General features: G+C 41.3%; 1 protein-coding gene across 1 annotated transcript in view; it reads left to right on the forward strand.

The window, feature by feature from the left end:
- The window catches only part of PTPRG (protein tyrosine phosphatase, receptor type G), a 318,991-nt gene that overhangs the window by 117,324 nt on the left and 184,399 nt on the right, over nucleotides 1–17,268 (forward strand). Inside the window, exons 2-3 of the mRNA XM_026857419.1 lie at nucleotides 10,537–10,716; nucleotides 15,755–15,903. Coding sequence (XP_026713220.1) covers nucleotides 10,695–10,716; nucleotides 15,755–15,903 — 171 coding nt within the window. The 5' untranslated portion in view covers nucleotides 10,537–10,694. The remainder of the gene's footprint in view (nucleotides 1–10,536; nucleotides 10,717–15,754; nucleotides 15,904–17,268) is intronic.

Here is a 17,268-nt window from a genome sequence, read left to right on the forward strand (position 1 = left end):
GGTGAACTTCTTCCTTTATAAAGGAAGGGAATGAAATGGAGCGTGTAGCTCCTGGTGGTAGGAAGGATACAGAGAAGCAAGATGGGATTTTGAGATTTCATGACTTAAATGTCACGGCTTATTACGGTCACTGTCATTCAGCGTTCATCTCTGAGCTGCTGGGCAGGTTCAGCAGCACGGGAGCGTTGATGCTTCAGCAGGGTCTCAGTCAAGCGCTCAAACAAGCCAAGATCTCTGGTTTAAAGACAAAACACCCCCATAAAAGGGTCCCTTAGCCCACCATGCCTGTTCTTGCAGCTTTTCCTCTTGCCTCACTCCTCCTGCAGCCTGAGGGGTCTCTAATCACAGTTTCAGCTCAGCAGTTGCTCCCAAGGTGCTGCCTGGTCTCAGTTGGGGCTGGGCCATCACGCACACAATCCAGCGGTAAGGTCACAGGCACAGAGCAGCAAGCTGTCTGCTCTGCCTCCTGGCTTTTGCCTGCTCTGGGTGTTGGCAAGGGATGCTGTAATCAGCACCAAGCCAAATTCAGATCCTCTTCCTTCCTCTTCTTTCAACAAAGTCGTCTTGAAGCCCCCCAGGCTTCCATCTGCCTTTTAACAACTCTTGGGTGGGAAAGTTTCCTGCCCAGTTTCTTCCTCTTATTTCCTTGGTTGTATTTTCTTAGAGCTTTATTCATGCTGTGCTTTCTCTTTGGAACAGCCCAGATGGAACCACAGTTTACTTCAGCATTATGTGTGCTTCTACTTCTTTTCATGTTTACTTCCATGAAACACCAGACTCATTTCTTCTTTTTATCCTTGCTCTTTGAAAAAATTGGTGTTTCTTTTCTGTCCTATGGGAAGGTTGATTGCCTTTCTGTTGTGCTAGTGGGTTACATGGCTCAGGGAGGTGGCTGTGGAGATGAGAGCATGAAGCAAGATTGTTACAAAATAGGGAAGGTTAGCCCAGGAGGGCTGCATGTTTTCAAATTTGAGGTGCTTCGTGTTGGGTTGCTTGCAGCTCTGTCTTAACGTCGTTCAGTTGTCAGCTTGTCAAGGCAGGAACTGTTTGCTGCTGTGTACACGGAAGAATGAACCCCCTCTTCCTTTTGCACTATCTGGGCACTACAGCGAGATAAGAATTTCTGCTGTCAAGGTCCAGCATTATACAGCTATTACCCTGTAAAGACAAAAAGGACAGTGAGAGAGAGACCCTTCAGCAGAGAAAGTTGTCCCAGACGTGACCTGTCCAAGGCACCCGTGCCCTGTCCGAGGCACTTACTACTGAAATGGATGTCTTCCTCCGAGAAACACAAAGTGCTGTCGTTGAGCTACTGCATTGATTCATAATACATCTTCATTCAGTAATTTCCATTAGGATTTATACTTTTTAAAATTATATCTAGGAAAAAATCTATTTTTATGTCTGTCCTTAGCCTTCATGGAGCTTTATTCAACTAGTATAGGAATAGAAGAAAGTTAATTTACAATGTCTTCATATAAATTAATCTCCTGTTTTCTCCCTATATTGTAAGTTATCACCTCGTTTATTATACGCAGCTCAGAGGTGAGCAGTTTTAAAAAGGCCTCAGACAGTTATGAAATGAATGGTGTGAGATGTCAGAGACATTTATTAAAAATACAGAAAATTATAAAAAAAACAGAGGATGTAGATGTATATTGTCTCAGTCACTTGCCACCTGCAGGCACCTTCTACACCACAATTTATCCTCCCACTCAGTGAGTTCTGCATGATAATTTCATTGATATTGTTGTGCTCTGTGCTTAATATAAGTCTTTTTGAAGTATTAGACTTAGAAAACTCAACAGCTCATTAATTGTGTCTATCAAGAGTTTATTGCGTGAGACACCCCTTAAGAACCCCCGAACTACTTTGCCAGCACAGCTAAACTTCGTACCATTTTCACTTTTGTGTGGTGGTAAATTATTCAGCTCACAAATGCTAAAACTTGAAATGTTTATGGAAAAAGCTTGTCTTAGTAACTACACTTATTCCACTTTATCGTGAGCTTCCTGCAACATTTGTCTTAAGGTCCTGGTGTTTCCTGCTGTTGGACATTTATCATACATTTGTGCTGCTGGCAGGTTGATAGGTACAGTGGGAGCTTCATACAAGATTCATGGCAGCTTCGTATTTTTTTGAGGAAGAAAATTAGGATGCAGAATGTATGTATATGTGTGCATGGGGATATATATTTAAAAAACCACTCTGTGACTGTGTAATACAGATGTTCACATATATACTAAGGAATACAGAGGTTTTGAAGACATACACAATAAAAATTTTGCCAAAGATAATTGAAGGTTAGAAGGTTTAATTAAAGAATCCAGCAATAATTGTAGCATCTGTGGGTATGAAATTTTAAGGAGAACATGCACCTCACTCTGTCTTCAGGTTTAAAAGCTGCAGGCATTATAGGATAGTTTATATTTAGGAGCATGATTTAAAGCCTTTCTTTGTATCTGCTACATTTTAGCAGTGAGACAGTATTGCTGACAAAATCAGTTTTGAAGATCAGCTTTGCTTTTACAGCCCCAGGGCTGGGCATTTCTCTAGGTGTGGTGGCATTGGTGCAGAAAGGAGTCATTGGTGCTTCTGATGTTGCTACTAGCAGTGGCTCAAAGGTTATCAGAATCCAAACCCTTTTTGTTCCATCTTCCTGTATTTGTGTTTGTTCCAACAACTGCCGGTTAAGATATCTCTTATCAGAGATTGTTCTTGGGAAAAATTTCTTTGAGCTTCTTTCAGTTCTCCGAAAAACTGTCCTTGGCTGTTTATGACTCTCACATGTCTTGCACACTCTGTTCTGTACTGAGCTTGCAGACTGGATGGTGCTTAGACCTGTTTGGGTCTCAGCAAGCTCTTCAGGATCTTGCTCTTGGTATTTGGTTTCATTTTTCAAGCAAATTGGAATTTTCTGCAAGCATGAGTGTCTCATGTTAAACAGACTGATGATAGAGAATAATAAAATGAAAAGCCCTTTTCCCTCAGGGTAGGAAATCCTGAAATCTTTGTTCAGAACAGCACTGTGAACTCTAACTACAGGCTCTCCTTCTCCATCTCTTTGATTTTGGTATGCCATCGTTACAGAGCAAGACAGTGTAATTTCAGCAACTTTTCCCCCTAATATAATGATTCAACAACCTGATTGCTTTCTCTGCAATGGAAAGGCCCCTTGAAAGATGCCACTGATTTTCATCAAGGCTCTCAGGGATTTTTATACCTGTATTCCTGCAGCCTCGTGGTAAATCACTCAGCAAGAGATATGTCATTCAAATCATTCTTTTCTGCCTTATATCTAAATGCAGTCTTTAGGTTTCATCCTACGAGGTTCACTTTATTTCTTCTTCCTAGGAGGGAACTGGAGGTGAGAGGAGAGGGTGAAGGGAAGCTGATTTTTCAACCAGTCTGGATCTGCAGTACGTGCCTTGTCTTCTGTCATAACTCACATGGTGTAAGCACCTTCTCCAGTGCTTTCATAGACTTGCTGATACAGTTGCTTTTAAATGGCAAAAAGTGATGATGAGGTCTTGGTTTATGACATCAAGTAACAGTTTCAATATTTTGTCCCAGATAAGAGAGAAGCCACAGACTGAGATTTTTGAAGGAACTTAAAATGCATTCAGTTCCGTTGTGAATTTCACTGATATTTGGTTGTTTTAAACAATTTTTTCCTGTTTGAAAATTCAGCCTGCCATTGAAGCTCATTGCTTTGTAGCTGAGCAAGGGCACCACTTCCTTGCTCCTTTCTCGGTGTGAAAAAATGAACCAGTTTTGTTTACTGGTGGTGACATTTCTTTTCAGTGTTTCGTGAGATTTGGCTCATGATGGAGCAGTTCAAGTATGACAGGGACTCAGAGGTAGAGATTCACATCTTTAGTGTTGCTCAGTTAAACGCTGAGATGGTTGGGCAGGTCATAGCTGCCAGTCTATGCAAACTAAAGCACCCCTATTTATCCAGAGCCTGTGAAACTTGCAGAGGTTCTTACCTGCTGTGGTCATTTAAGTTAAGCTACCCAGCCAGAGCTGTGCAAGCAAAGGTTCAGAGGTTTTTGTGTGAAGGGAAATGCTTTTTCATTCCATGCATCCTTAATAACTGGTTGGATTTCGCCATAAGAGAAGCCTGGAGTTTTCCCTATTACACCCACTTGTGCTGAACGACACAATACTGCCACGTTTCTAAAACAGCACGACGCTTTTGGAAATTCCATGTCAGAGGGTGTCCCCATTGACTTTTAAGTGAGATCTGGCTTTTAAGAAATTGAATCCTTTGTGATTTTGTTGCTTGTGCTTTAGGCAGGAAGGCAAGGTGTGGTAGATGCTAGAGGCTGGCATCACTAACATACTTGACCAAATACCACTGTCAACCAAGAAGATACCAAGCCACTGCTTATCAGATCTTTTGCCCTGTTATGGATGAGCTGATCTCACATACTTCCAACCCAGCAAGAAACGAGCTTTTGCTACTTTACATGAACATGCTGCCTCTAGTATAGGTCATGTCTTCATATGAGTGTAGCTTCTTCTGGTGTTAAAAAAATGACTGTGCAAGTGAGCAGTAAGAGCCATCTGCATGTGGGGCAAATGTGGACAAAGTAGGGCTAGAAAAGGGTGAGGGATATAAGCCTTTCTGCAGTGTCCTTTTTCTTACGGCTCTGTAAATATCTGCCTTGGATATAATCATGGGCAAATGATCTTCCATATTAACATGATGGGATAGGATGTCCCCGTGAAGTGACCAAGCTAATTTGCTTTAATTGCAGAAATGAGGGGTTTTGGTTGCTTCGCAATCATTACTACCATTTTCACTCGAATATTAAGAGTCATCAGATATAGACAAAAATTTGTCTAAGAGCATTTTATTAAAAAAAAAAAAAACAAAACAAAACAGTAAGAACAAATAATAAAGATCCTCCAAAATTAACCCCCCTAAACTAGTTCTTTGCATGACAGGCCTGGGATTTAAAGTCAGATTTTTGTGAAAATGTTAAAAACGAGTGAAATTTTAAAAATCCAACTGTTGGTATTTCTACCTCTTTCCCAACTTGTGAATAATCAAGATCACATTACTCAAAAATTGCTAATGTCTGTTAGACTATATCTGGATGTTGTGTAAAGGCATGTGTGTTACACACCAGACTGTATCAGATTAGCTGATGCATTATTTGGAAAATGATTTATAATCAAGGAGGTGCCAGTGTTTTTAATGAGAAGTTTTAAACAGAAGATTGTGGAAGAAAAATAAATATATTTAAAATTTTTTTTAAGTGGAAGTTTTTATATAAGCTTTAATTAGATTTTGGCAGAATACATTATTTTAATGGTTCTTCATTAATGAAGACTGCTCATTGTTTTGATTGTACAGTAAAAAGAAGAAAAAAGTAATCTTGGATTCTATTTAAAGAGCAGCCTGTGTATTAAAAAAAACTATGAAAGATACTGCAGTCATTGACAGGAATATTTTGCATGAGAAAAGAATGTAGAATCCATCTAGGAAGCATCAAGTAATTTCAGATGAGGATGAGTGATAACATCTCTGGTGTTATGTGTTGTTTGAAACGTCGTGTTTAAGAAGCCACGGTGTTGCTGAGGTTCCTGACCTCAGCTCTGCTTTCACTCCCTGGAAGCTAGCGGCCCTTTTGCCTTTGATTTCAGCAGAGATGAGGTCAGGTCCCCAGAGACCTGGCTGCCATCCAAAATGAACTTGCGGGGTCGCCAGCCCTGGGAGATCGATGGGCTCTGCAGCTCCCTGAGATGCAAGTGGATGTGGGGCAGGATTTCAGTGGGGCTGCGGTGGAGAGGGGCTCTATCCTTTGTTCCAGCCCAAGCTGGGGGACAGAGCAAGTGTCTGTGTACCTCTGCGTGGTGGGACAAAAACACTCTGTGGCAGCTGGGAGGAGGTGGGCATCTCTGGAATGCTCAGGGGATCACTGTGGCCAACTTCCCTTTCCTCACTGCTTTCCTTAGCCCCCAGCCCCATCCCATCACTCAGACATTCTCCAGTCTCCATCTCATCTTGCTGTCAAGCGTTTGGTTGACCTGGGGGTTGAATTTAGCCTTCCTTCCCTAGTGTGTGCACTTGGTCGCTGGACCCAAGCACATGATTTCCTGGAGGTAGGACACTGACTTCAGTACCTGAAGATGCCAAATGTTATCAGTCCGTTCTGTTTCTGTTGCTGCTCTTGCATCAAATACTCCAGCTCCAGGGTGGGGCTGTCTGATGTTTACCTTTGCTTGCAGGTTGTTCCCACCATCTTAGTGGAAAAGTGTATTTATTAACACAGGTGAGGGCTCTTAAGTTGTTTGCATTATTTGTCAGCCCTTAAAAGTCCAATTCAAATTCATTCCAAATTTTATTTCATTAAAGCCGCGATGCTTACTGTTGGAAAAATGAAATAAAAATAGCCGTAAGTTACTCTTTCAGATGGGTAAATGTCACACGCAGAATGAAGGGATTTTTTTTACTAGGTTTAAGTGAAACAGAGTCTTTATTTAGTGTCATGTTTTTATTTAAAAGCATTTATTTAAAGTTCTAAAAAACAAAGAATTCAATAAAGCAAGACAGGTGTAACTGCAAATGATTAATGATATAATTCTCAGTACTTTATAAAGTGTCTAACGCTGAAGAGATTTATACAGTGCAGAATGGCAATTGTGCTTTGATGGAAGGAATAGGTAATCAATACCTGCAAGCTTAGAAAAAGTGTTCTATTTCCTCCTCTAATGATATAGGGTTTTTTTGCAAGGCAAGGATGTCTGGAGCATGAGACACTTGGAAGAAGAATTAATTTGAAATCTGTAGTGGAAGATCAGTTTCAATTAAAACTGCACTTGAATGTCCATGGAAAAAAAGCAGGCAGTTAGGCCTTAAACCTTCTGATGGCTACCAGTGAATAAATGAATCCCCTGCACTATTCTTGATTACATTTCATAGGTTGTTGAGCTTATTTTCTCTGGCTAGGGGATATAATTTATTTACTTCGGTTTCAAACTCAAAAATAATATTTTTCTTCTCACCCCCATAGCCCGCCTTCTCCTTTTCATGCTAATTGTTAAATCTGGGATGGCCCCAGTCCTGTGCTGCTGGGAATGGAGATGTTGGGGTCATGGCCTCTATTTCTGTCTAGAACGGCTGCCATAATGGTGTAGGTCATATTGCATGTAATAATTTGCATATCAAAAAGTTCTGAAAGAAATTAATGAAAAACCTAGTCGTTTATAAAATCATGTGCTGATTTTAACTAGCAGGTCTTGAACCTCTAAATCAGAGCTTAGCCTTATGACTGTAATTTGGGATGTCAAGACTTGGAGTCACAGCACCAGCACTAAGTTGGGGTTTTGAATTGCTGAGTTTCACTGCATTAGATTTTTCTTTAATAATTCAATACCAGTACGGAAACATTTTATGCATGTAAACTAATACTATGATATGAAGAGAGAAGATACTGCTAGAGGTTTTTTGTAACTTATGGGTTTAGAAGCAAGTGAAGCTACTGTATTTATAGAAGGAGATGTACTACTCTTAAATTAATCCAAACTAATTAAATTAATTTAAAAAAACCCCAGACTGACTATATGTTTCCTAAGATGATACAAAGCTATACAAGCCTTTAGAGGTCTGTGTAAAGTTACATTTCAGTGAGTCAGTCCAGGTACTGAAGTCACTTGAGGTTTTAGTTCAACATAGTGGTTGGTTTGTTTGTTTGTTTACCCTTATAGCTTATTTTATTCATTTTGACAAGACAGTTTTCACTGCAGATTGGTTGAGAGCTGGCTGTACTTTATTTTAAAAAAAAAAAAAGTCATTGTGACAAGATGCATGGAAGGAACCCTACGGTCCATGTTAAAATAAATCTGCTTACTCTAAAAAAAAAAAAAAAGAAAAAGTCCCCATTGACACCAAAATACTTAAAAAAGAAAAATTTGAGTGCACAGCTCCTTTTGAATGCACAGCTGAAACCACTGCGATAGCCTCTGTGAGCAGAGTGCTTCTGAAAACCTCACCCCATGATTATAACAAAGCCAAAAAACAAGAGCTGGCAGGTTTGATGATTATGTGTAGTCCTAAACATTTTAAAGCAAATTCCCAAATTTCATGGAGTAAATGCAAGTTTATATGGAAAGTAAATCTGAATTGCCAGTTAATTCACTGCAAACCAATTAGTAAGAGCATCCTGATTCAGGGAAAATATCTGTGGTTGAGCGGAAGACGTTTGGTTTTCCCCAGGTAGAGTTTTTAATAATTCTGTTCTCCTTGGTTGTGGTACATTGGGAAATTAACTGGAAGTGGCTTTTGCTGACAATACAAGTTGAACCATGAGATAAACGAAACTGATTTTTAACCTGGGCAGATGATGTAAACGATTTTTAAAGGACACTGCAGTTTTGCCTAATTGTAATTGAAAGTAAAACGCTTTCTTCTTGTTTTGGTTACCATACAGCATTTGTGTGTGATGAGCATAGCACAGAATCTTGCTATTGATTAAGTGTCCTACATTAGCCCAGGGGAAGATAGGAAGAATGCATTTTGCAACTAGACAGATTAAAACCCAGGGGCCAAAGAAACTGGCCTTCACAACTGCTGGGTTTGGACGGCACTAATTGAATTTACATACGCCTCTCAGATGCAAGGGTAATAAATGCATATTGGTGCATCATTTACTGCTGTCTGCCTGTCGAACAGACCTGCTGACTGTGTAGTTCGGAGGTAGGATACAGGTATGACATCAGGGGTCTCAGGAGAGCAGAGTTCAACTCTGGGTTGTAACTTGGTTTTGGTAGATGAGCTTGGGCAAATTGCTTCCCTTCTCAGGCTATCAATTTCCCTGTCTTTACATGAGAATAATGTTGCTGATCCCTGCTGTAAAGCACTTCAAGAACTGTGAGTGAAAAGTGCTTTACAAGAACTCTGTGCTGTTATTTCAGGAGCTTAAACCACTGTTTACACTCATAGGAAGATAATCTCTTAGTCTCCATTAATACAATTTATGAATTGGAGAGGGAGGTCATAAAGAAAAATTTGAAATTCACTGGAGACCCTCCTGCATGTGTTGCTGAGGGTCCCCGGTGTTACAATGCATTTAGAGCTGGTATGAGCTGGTGAGGACATGTCTTTGCCTGAAACCTTTTATTTTTATGTCTTATTTTTATTGACCCTTTGTGCTAGAGAACCTCGCAGAAGGGGCAGGGTGAGTTAGCGCTGTGGCAGACAGCCTCTGGCAGATTGACTGGTTGGTGGTTTGCCATACTACCTCTTGCAGCTCCACTGCCACGCCATGAGACTGCTGCTTCTCTTCTCCCAGCAGCGCCGGTACAATCCTGTCATGAAATTTAGTTAAACAGTTTGGGGGTTGAGGATCCGTTCATACACCAAAAAGTAATCTGGAGCTGGTGAAAGTTCCAGAACAGGGGCAGGATGCACCACCCCTCCTGTGCCTTGTGAGGGGGGTGGACAGCTGGGATGACAATGAGTATCTTAGCGCTTTGAAGTATTTTTTAGTAGTTTATGCTGAACCTATGATGACCCTGACGTGCTGGGGACAGCGGCTGCTCGTGTCATTTCTCAGCTGTAGCATGCTCTTCTCTTACTGACCTTGAAGAGTGGCTTGTAATGGGCTCAAAAAATACAGGAGCTTGTATTGCTTTTCAGAATTTAAAACTACTCCCTGAAATTTTTTTAAATAAAAAGAGAGAGTAGAGGGGTGTGGAGGGGAGGAGAAGTGAGAGGATTTAGCTCTGTGTTTGCTTTTGGCTGGCTGTCATGTAATATGGATGGCTCTGATGTGCCCAGGTACAGCCACATATTTAAGACACAGCCTGTCAGTCCTTGGAGCTTCTCATTTACTGCTAATATTTGAACTGACTTGTTTTGAGAGAGTGGTTTGTATCAGATGAGAACAGACTGTGCTAACAAGGAAAAACAGAAAACTCATGTAAGAGCAGCAAAAGAAAGTTTTGGTATTTTCTTGATAGGTCATTGTCCTCCTATCATGAGTATTTTTTTTTTTCCCCAAATTTACTAATATACATTTAGCTTAATTCTTTCTTTTTACCTTTTCTGCCTTCAAAACCTCCAAAAAAACTGAGATCATTAATAAAGATCATATTATCTAAGCAGAGTATTGCATAAACACAAGTTAATGGGTAGATGTTACGTTATTTGTCTCCTGTGAAAAGGTAAACTATATAGTAATATATTAAGGCTGAAGCTTTAGGAAAGTTGCTGAAACACCACACTAATTGATAACATACTCACGAGGGGAACTTGGGAATTGCAGATAGTTTTCTAGAATAGTAATTTTTTTTAAAAAAGGCCATTGTTCATCACTGCTAGAGGCAAAGTTGGAGTACTGCTCAGAGCTAATGGATTTCAATCTCCCCATAAGTTTACAAATCTTAACCTCTTTCAAATGCGAGAACTGTAACTGCGATAGAGTCATCTGGGGAGCTGAAGTGCTTCATCCTCTTCTTTAAGAAATACCTAGCCTAGAATTATTGAGCCCCTGGAATGTTAATTGGCACTGGTATTTTTAACAGGTACCTATGGTCCCGAGCACTGGGTTACTTCCAGCGAGAAGTGCGGAGGGTCTCACCAGTCTCCCATAGACATCATAGATCATCAGGCCCATGTTGGAGATGAGTATCAAGAATTGCAACTTGATGGTTTTGACAGTGAATCTTCAAACAAGACTTGGATGAAAAACACAGGAAAAACGGGTATGTTCTTTTTTTGTTTGTCTCCATCGTCTGCCTGCAGTCAATTAAAAATTCAAGCCATGTTCCACCCTCCTCCTTTTTCATTGTTCTGTTGTTTGGAATTTGCTGCTTTTTTTTTTTTTTTTGTCTGTCTTAAATATGATTTTCCAGCAGCAGACACCTATCTCTGCCTCTGCATTCTGTGCAAAACTAGTTCTGCAGATTGATTTTAAGTTGGGTTGGTTTTTTTTTTTTTAAGGCTTTTTTTTTTTTTCAGGTTCTCGATATAAAATAATTCTCCTGGTAGTCAGTTGTTCCTCAGAATAAAAGCCTGTATAAGAGTTTCAAGGTGTAACCTTGAATTATCAGCTTTGGGAGGCTGTAACATCTAATCCAAAAGAATGCTGAGATGCAAGGCTCAGGGGGAAGGAAAGGGGAAGTCTTAGAAATTGGAAGGTTTTAGAGAAGAAAGAGCAATAACTGTTCAGAGTAGTGGGGGCTTATTAATGTGTTTCTGATATGATTATAGCACTGTGTTCTTCACTGAACTGAATTCTCTTCTGCTCTGTCTGTTCTGGGTTTTAGAGAAAAGAACAGTCAGAGTACTGCTTATTTTTACCAAAACAGTTCACTGAAGGGTCAAGGTTGATTTATATGCAAAGCCACATGCATTTGATTACTCTTTAATTCTAAAAATGTAAAAAGCAGAAATTATAAGGCCACCCTCTTCATTTGACAAGGTCAAATATTTTTAGGGAATTGGATTAAACCACTAATTAATTCAATTTTATTTATTGGAAGTATGTTTTTATCTTTATTAACATTCGACATGCATCCCTATAAGTGCTTTATGGAATGTGTCCCTAGCCAGAGGTCTGCTAGCAAAACCCAGGGCATGTACCTGCTCCGGGAGTTTGCAACACAGCTGTGCACACAGCGTGACCTCAGATACACCCATTGCTTCCAGGGGACTTTGGATCTGAGCCGCAGCCCGGAGACCAGCAAGCGCTTCAGATCCAGTTCCAGCAATTCAGGATCTTAGCAGGAGTTGAGAGTTATTGCCCCTCAGATGAGATGGAGTGGCAGGCTGTGATCCTGTTTTCTTTCACCGCAAAGCAAATCCAGTTAACATAAACCACCACCAGGCATAGCTTGGGTTTTTGATGCATTTCTGAGGGTTTTTTCCAGCTTCACTAAGAAATGCTCCTGTCTGCTTAGAAATCCTGACTTTGTTGCCCTCTGTAGCAACATGAGGTTCAGGCAAGGTTGAATGCTATGGAAATTTGGTGCTTAATTAATCTATTCATGTTATGCACCTTGCCCTTTTGGTAGCATTGGGGTGTTTGTAGTAACCAGCAATAAACATAATTAGAAATACCACGAAAAAGTGATGGTGCTATTCTTCTAAGAAAGATGCTAATGCTGTACTGTATGTGTAATAGGAACATATTGCTGCACATATAATAGGAAACCATGTTGAACTGAAACGTGCCAGCAAATTTTCCAGTCTCCACGCAGTTGGCAATGAAAACTGTATCTTCAGTCTTCTCTGCTGGTGATTTTAGCACTGCCGCTATATTTGATTTCCTCACCCATTGGGGTATGGATTTTTGCTGACAAGTTATTGCTTCGCAGAGCAACAGTAACTGTCACTTTTCTTGGTAACTTACGGCCTTTTACTGGTAACGTGAAGACTCTTTTTGCCTTGCTGTCATCCCTGATCTCTTCTGCTGAGCTCTTAACTCCTCCCTTCTTTTATCAAGTCCCATTCCTTTTCTTGGTTTTCTGACCTTCTGAAGAAACTTGCCTGGGATTAATTTTTAAGGTGGTAAGTGGTAGAGCAGCAAACCAAGTAGGATGTTTTGGCTTGTGGGTAGAACATAGAAGCAGGCTGTGCCATAAATTGCGATGCATTTTGGCAGCAGAGTCTTGGAGCAGATGGCCACATGAGACCTTCATGTTACAGACTGACAGAGACAGTAAACTAAATATCTGTTTAAGCAATGGTGACGGATGTAGAGGGCATTTCTCAGCAATTAATGACTGGTTAAAAGAGACAGGGGTCCAAGGGAAAGCCAAAGGCCCTTAACCTTGACGCTCATTAACTGGCAGGAAATGTGTTACTTGGGTTATTGTTATTGCTATTGGACCTAGTACATTTTTTTTTAGGATAGAACAATTAGTTATTTTTATGCTCTGAAATGTTAAAAGGTAAAGAGGTTATTGCTCTTTAGATTTGTTCTGCTCTTTCTTGTTCTTTTTTCCCCCCTATATCAGGTAAAGGGCAGGCAATGTACAGAAAACAGTGTTTCATTCAGAAAATGGAAATGGATTCATTAAGCCCCTGTCTTGACTAGAAATGTGCATGATTTCACTGGCAAAGGCACTAATGTGGGTTCGATTTCATCACCATAGTAGCTGGTTCCCAAGTGGTAAAGATCACTTGGAGAGTATAAGCACATCTCATAGTTGTATTTGCATTAGTAGTTTTCATTTGTGCCACCTTATAATTAAGTGTTAGCTGGTGTCAGCCGGGCCTGAGGCTGATGAGGCTTCTTCGAGCCCGACCTGCCCTGTGGGAAGAGCACTCGTGGGAGCAGTACCATCTCCAGCACTACGCAGACATTGCCACTTCACCCCTTTTCAGGTCACTGAGAACTTCTAAAAACTCCTTCCGCTTAGAGAAACCTACTAAAATTTTCTGCCAGAGATACTGGGGGGTTTAAGTACTTTTCCTACATGATGTGCATCACTGACTGGTCCTGACCATTAGAGCTGCTCTGCTAAGGCACGGGAAGAGCTGCTTTGCATCCAGGTTTATTTTTGCTCTCACAAAGACTATGAGCACACAGTTCCAGCCCTGATCCTGCAAATGGCCTCACACACTTGCCATGGTGGTGGCTGTGCACCACCTCCCTTGGTTTTGTAATCTCAATTACATAGTATTTTAAATTAGTGGGCTCTGGGAGTTGATTCCTTGCTGTGCACTCTACAGAAATCATTGGATAAAAGCAGTGGCTCCTGAAGCCCTGTAAGGTGATGTTTGGTTATTCCAGTACTGCACATAGAAGGGAAGGAAGCCCCCACATCACTGGCAATGAGGGGATGCTGCGAAGACGGGAAGGTGATGGGAACATGTGTCACACAGCTCAGCAGTGTAAGAAATACTGTAAAATGAACAATTAGATGAACATTTCAGATTGTACATCCTCCTAATTATCCTTTTAATTATTCATCTAAAACAAGTAAAATGACCCCTGACAGAGCCATAAATGATTTAGGAACTATCAAATATTTATTAGATGCAACTGAATCCCCACAGAGGTTTTTAACAGATGCACACGAATCTGCTTTCCTGTATTCCTCATTTCCTACTATTTTATCTATGGAATTTATAACCAGTTGAGTGAGATTTTCAGTATGTAAAATGCTGCTAAGCTCATTGAGAATTTTTTAAGGGAGGAAGAGAGCAGCAGTGCTTTCAGTCACTTATGTTTCACAGATTTGGTGTAAGGAAGCAGTGACCACCAGCAGTACCCTGGCTGACACAAGCAGTATCCTATAACCAGTCCTGCACCACCCATCTTCCTACACAAACACTTTGATACAAAGGGAGTGCCAGAAGAACCAGAAACCATGGAAGAAGATAGCCCCATGATGTCACTGACACAATTTAGAAACATCCGAACATCTCATGCAATTTAACATTTAGATGGTTTTAACATAAAGAATTTAAAGTTGAGATGTGTCTAAATGGTACAATTGCACCTGAGGTGAGGCTGCTGTAGCCAACTGTCTGTACTCACGGGAGGGCAGCCCTGGTGTGGCAGAAAGCCTAGCCTGCAGTGAAGCCTGCCACGAATTCACCAACAGAAGAATCACTTTTCTTTCACAACTAGCTTTTTTGTTTTTTCAGCAGTGAATAAAATCCTCCCTCTTACATAATAAAATTGGATTTATATTAATGTTCTCATTGTGATGACACAGTTGGCTTGAGAACACAGAGAAATCCTTGTGGGTTATGCTATTCCCTTTAAAAAAAAAAACAACTAAAAAAAAAACTTTAATCACAGGATTCTGGGCACAGCAAACGGTGGTCTGCAATGGCTTTTACAAGAACAAAATTCTAATTTTAGTTCTGATTTTAAGCAACAGTTTCATAATGGCTGAGAAGAAAGTATTTTGTAGGGAGTAATTTTTAGGAATCATGCCTGTTAAAAATGGGAGGTGCTGGAAAGACAGGTGATCCTGTAGTGAGAGCAGCAGACAGGAATTTTTTGAAAGCTGGATTCAGTTCTTGGTTGGACCACAGACTTCCCCTGTAACATGCGCCAGCTTCCACCATGTGATTTTGCCCTCTGTTCGGACCTACAGCTTTTGTTGTTACGCAAAATACAAAGGCTTTTGGAAATGAAAAGAAAATACAGAGAAGATCCTTTTGACCCTTACTGAATCACATAGTAATGTCAGAGTTACTGTAATAAAACCCAGTTCTTATGAAGGACGTCTCATGAGTGGGTCTCAAAAACATTGTCACTCTCCCCATTTTACAGAAAGCGGGAGCAGGGATGCTGAGGGGAGTACCCACCATGTCCAAGAGTTGAGGTGGGACCAGGCACAGGGGTTCCCCCCGCCCCCCCCAAAATAGAGGAAATCCAACAAACAGAAGATCCATTCTTCTCCTAACTTGTGATCTACAAACCTTCAGTGGTTTGTAAGGCCAAGGAACGTGGACAGCCATTACTCTCTGGAACCACATTAAACAGGTTTTGATGAAATTTGCCATTTACATTTTAATCAAAGTCCACTAAGGAGGGCAGAAAAGTCCTTGAGAAATTTGGGCTTTGAGATTTTCTGTAGTCTATGTAACTTGATAATCGCTTCCATAATTAGCCAGCGTTACTTCTAGACTTTTTTTTTAAACCAATCCCTGTAAAGAAGAAAATGATGACCCGACATTCTACTTGCATTAGAAGTGTTCTAATATAATGAGCAAAAACTGTAAATGCTTCAGAAAAACTGTGCTAAGAATGTCTTTCTACTTGTTCTGTGTGTGCAGTTGCTATCCTGCTGAAGGACGATTATTTTGTCAGTGGTGCCGGGTTGCCGGGCAGATTCAAGGCAGAGAAAGTGGAGTTTCACTGGGGTCAAAGCAATGGATCAGCTGGCTCTGAGCACAGCATCAATGGCAAGAGGTTCCCCGTTGAGGTGAGTGGAAAGACATGTGCTTATGTTCTCGAAAAAAATAAAATCAGAATGTATTGCTGTAGTTTGAGACGACTGTGAAATAGGGCAATGTTTCCTTCAGTGAACATATCACTTTCAAGGCCCTTCCGGCCCTCGCAGCACTCTATCTATCATCTCTTATGTGCTTTTGCAATGTCAGCTCTGAGCTCCGCTTTGCTAGCATTGCCAGCTCTCACGTCCCATGGGTTAAGTTGCAAACAGCCACTTTTCTCGTTTCTCCCATAAGCTTTTCATGTGTGGGAGGATCTTCTTGCAAATATCTGCAAAGTGACCTCGTTGTCCTCCAAATCTTTTCTTTCCCATGATGCCTACAAACAAATAGCAGCGGTTTGGGAGCTGTCCTGCTGAGACCTCTGTCTTTCATCGGTATTGCTTCCTTGTAGAGGCATGGCCCTCTCTCTACCTGTATCAGCTGTGGTCCCTTGCCTTGTACTAACAGGGCACCTACATAAATGTCTCCAAACAGCTTGGGCATTTCCTCTGCCTGTGCAGCAGCCAGCCCCGGGCTGACAGCTGCCCAGCGATCGTAGCAGAGCGCTGTGCCGCAGCAGAGCAAGGTATCAGCTCAGGCACAGCGCCCTGTGAGCGTGTCCGTGTTCAGAGCACGGGGCTGGGCAACTGCACCTGACCACGAGGACCTGCCTTTAGATGGCAGGGAGGGTCCCAGCACCGTGGGCTGCTGTGGAACCTGGTGAGTTTGTGTCTTGGCTTGTGGCTGATAGTCCCTCCGTCATCAGTGAAATGTTTTCTGTGTCAGTAGAGTTTGTTGATATTTTTCACTCTATATTCAAGATTTTGCATGGTGAGATAAAAGAGATGTTATCGGGAATTACCTTTGCCTGTCGGTAAGCAGATAAGCGCTTTCAGAGTGTGGCATGTGGATGTGAGCAGGTTGCGGGGAGCTGCGCTTGCCCAGAAAGCTCACGTGTGGGCAGAAGGGGTTGCCTTGTGAGCTGGGTCTTGCAAGAACTTGATTCAGCCCCCAGCTTGCTGTAATTCATCATGTGTGGCTTTAGCCAAGTCACATTTTTCAGGAGGTGAGAAGAAACTTCCAAAGCACAAGGGGAGGTTGTAGTAGACTCTGGTGTGGGACCAAACCCTCTGATTTTCACTTCCCCATCACACAAGAATTAGAAGCCGTTTTTTATCTTCCAATTCTGAACCTGTACATTGGGTGTTCTGGAGGCAGATAATTTTTTTTTTCTTCTTTTTGATGAGCTCTTCCAACAGCTTCTGGCTTGTAACTGTGATATCTCACAAGGGGCCACCCTTGAAGACATGGAGCAAAGGCCCAAACATTGTCCTGTAGAGAAGGACTTTGAATAG

The sequence above is a fragment of the Athene cunicularia genome (assembly GCF_003259725.1).
Source record: "Athene cunicularia isolate RWA chromosome 12 unlocalized genomic scaffold, athCun1 chr12_part1, whole genome shotgun sequence".
NCBI lineage: Eukaryota > Metazoa > Chordata > Aves > Strigiformes > Strigidae > Athene > Athene cunicularia.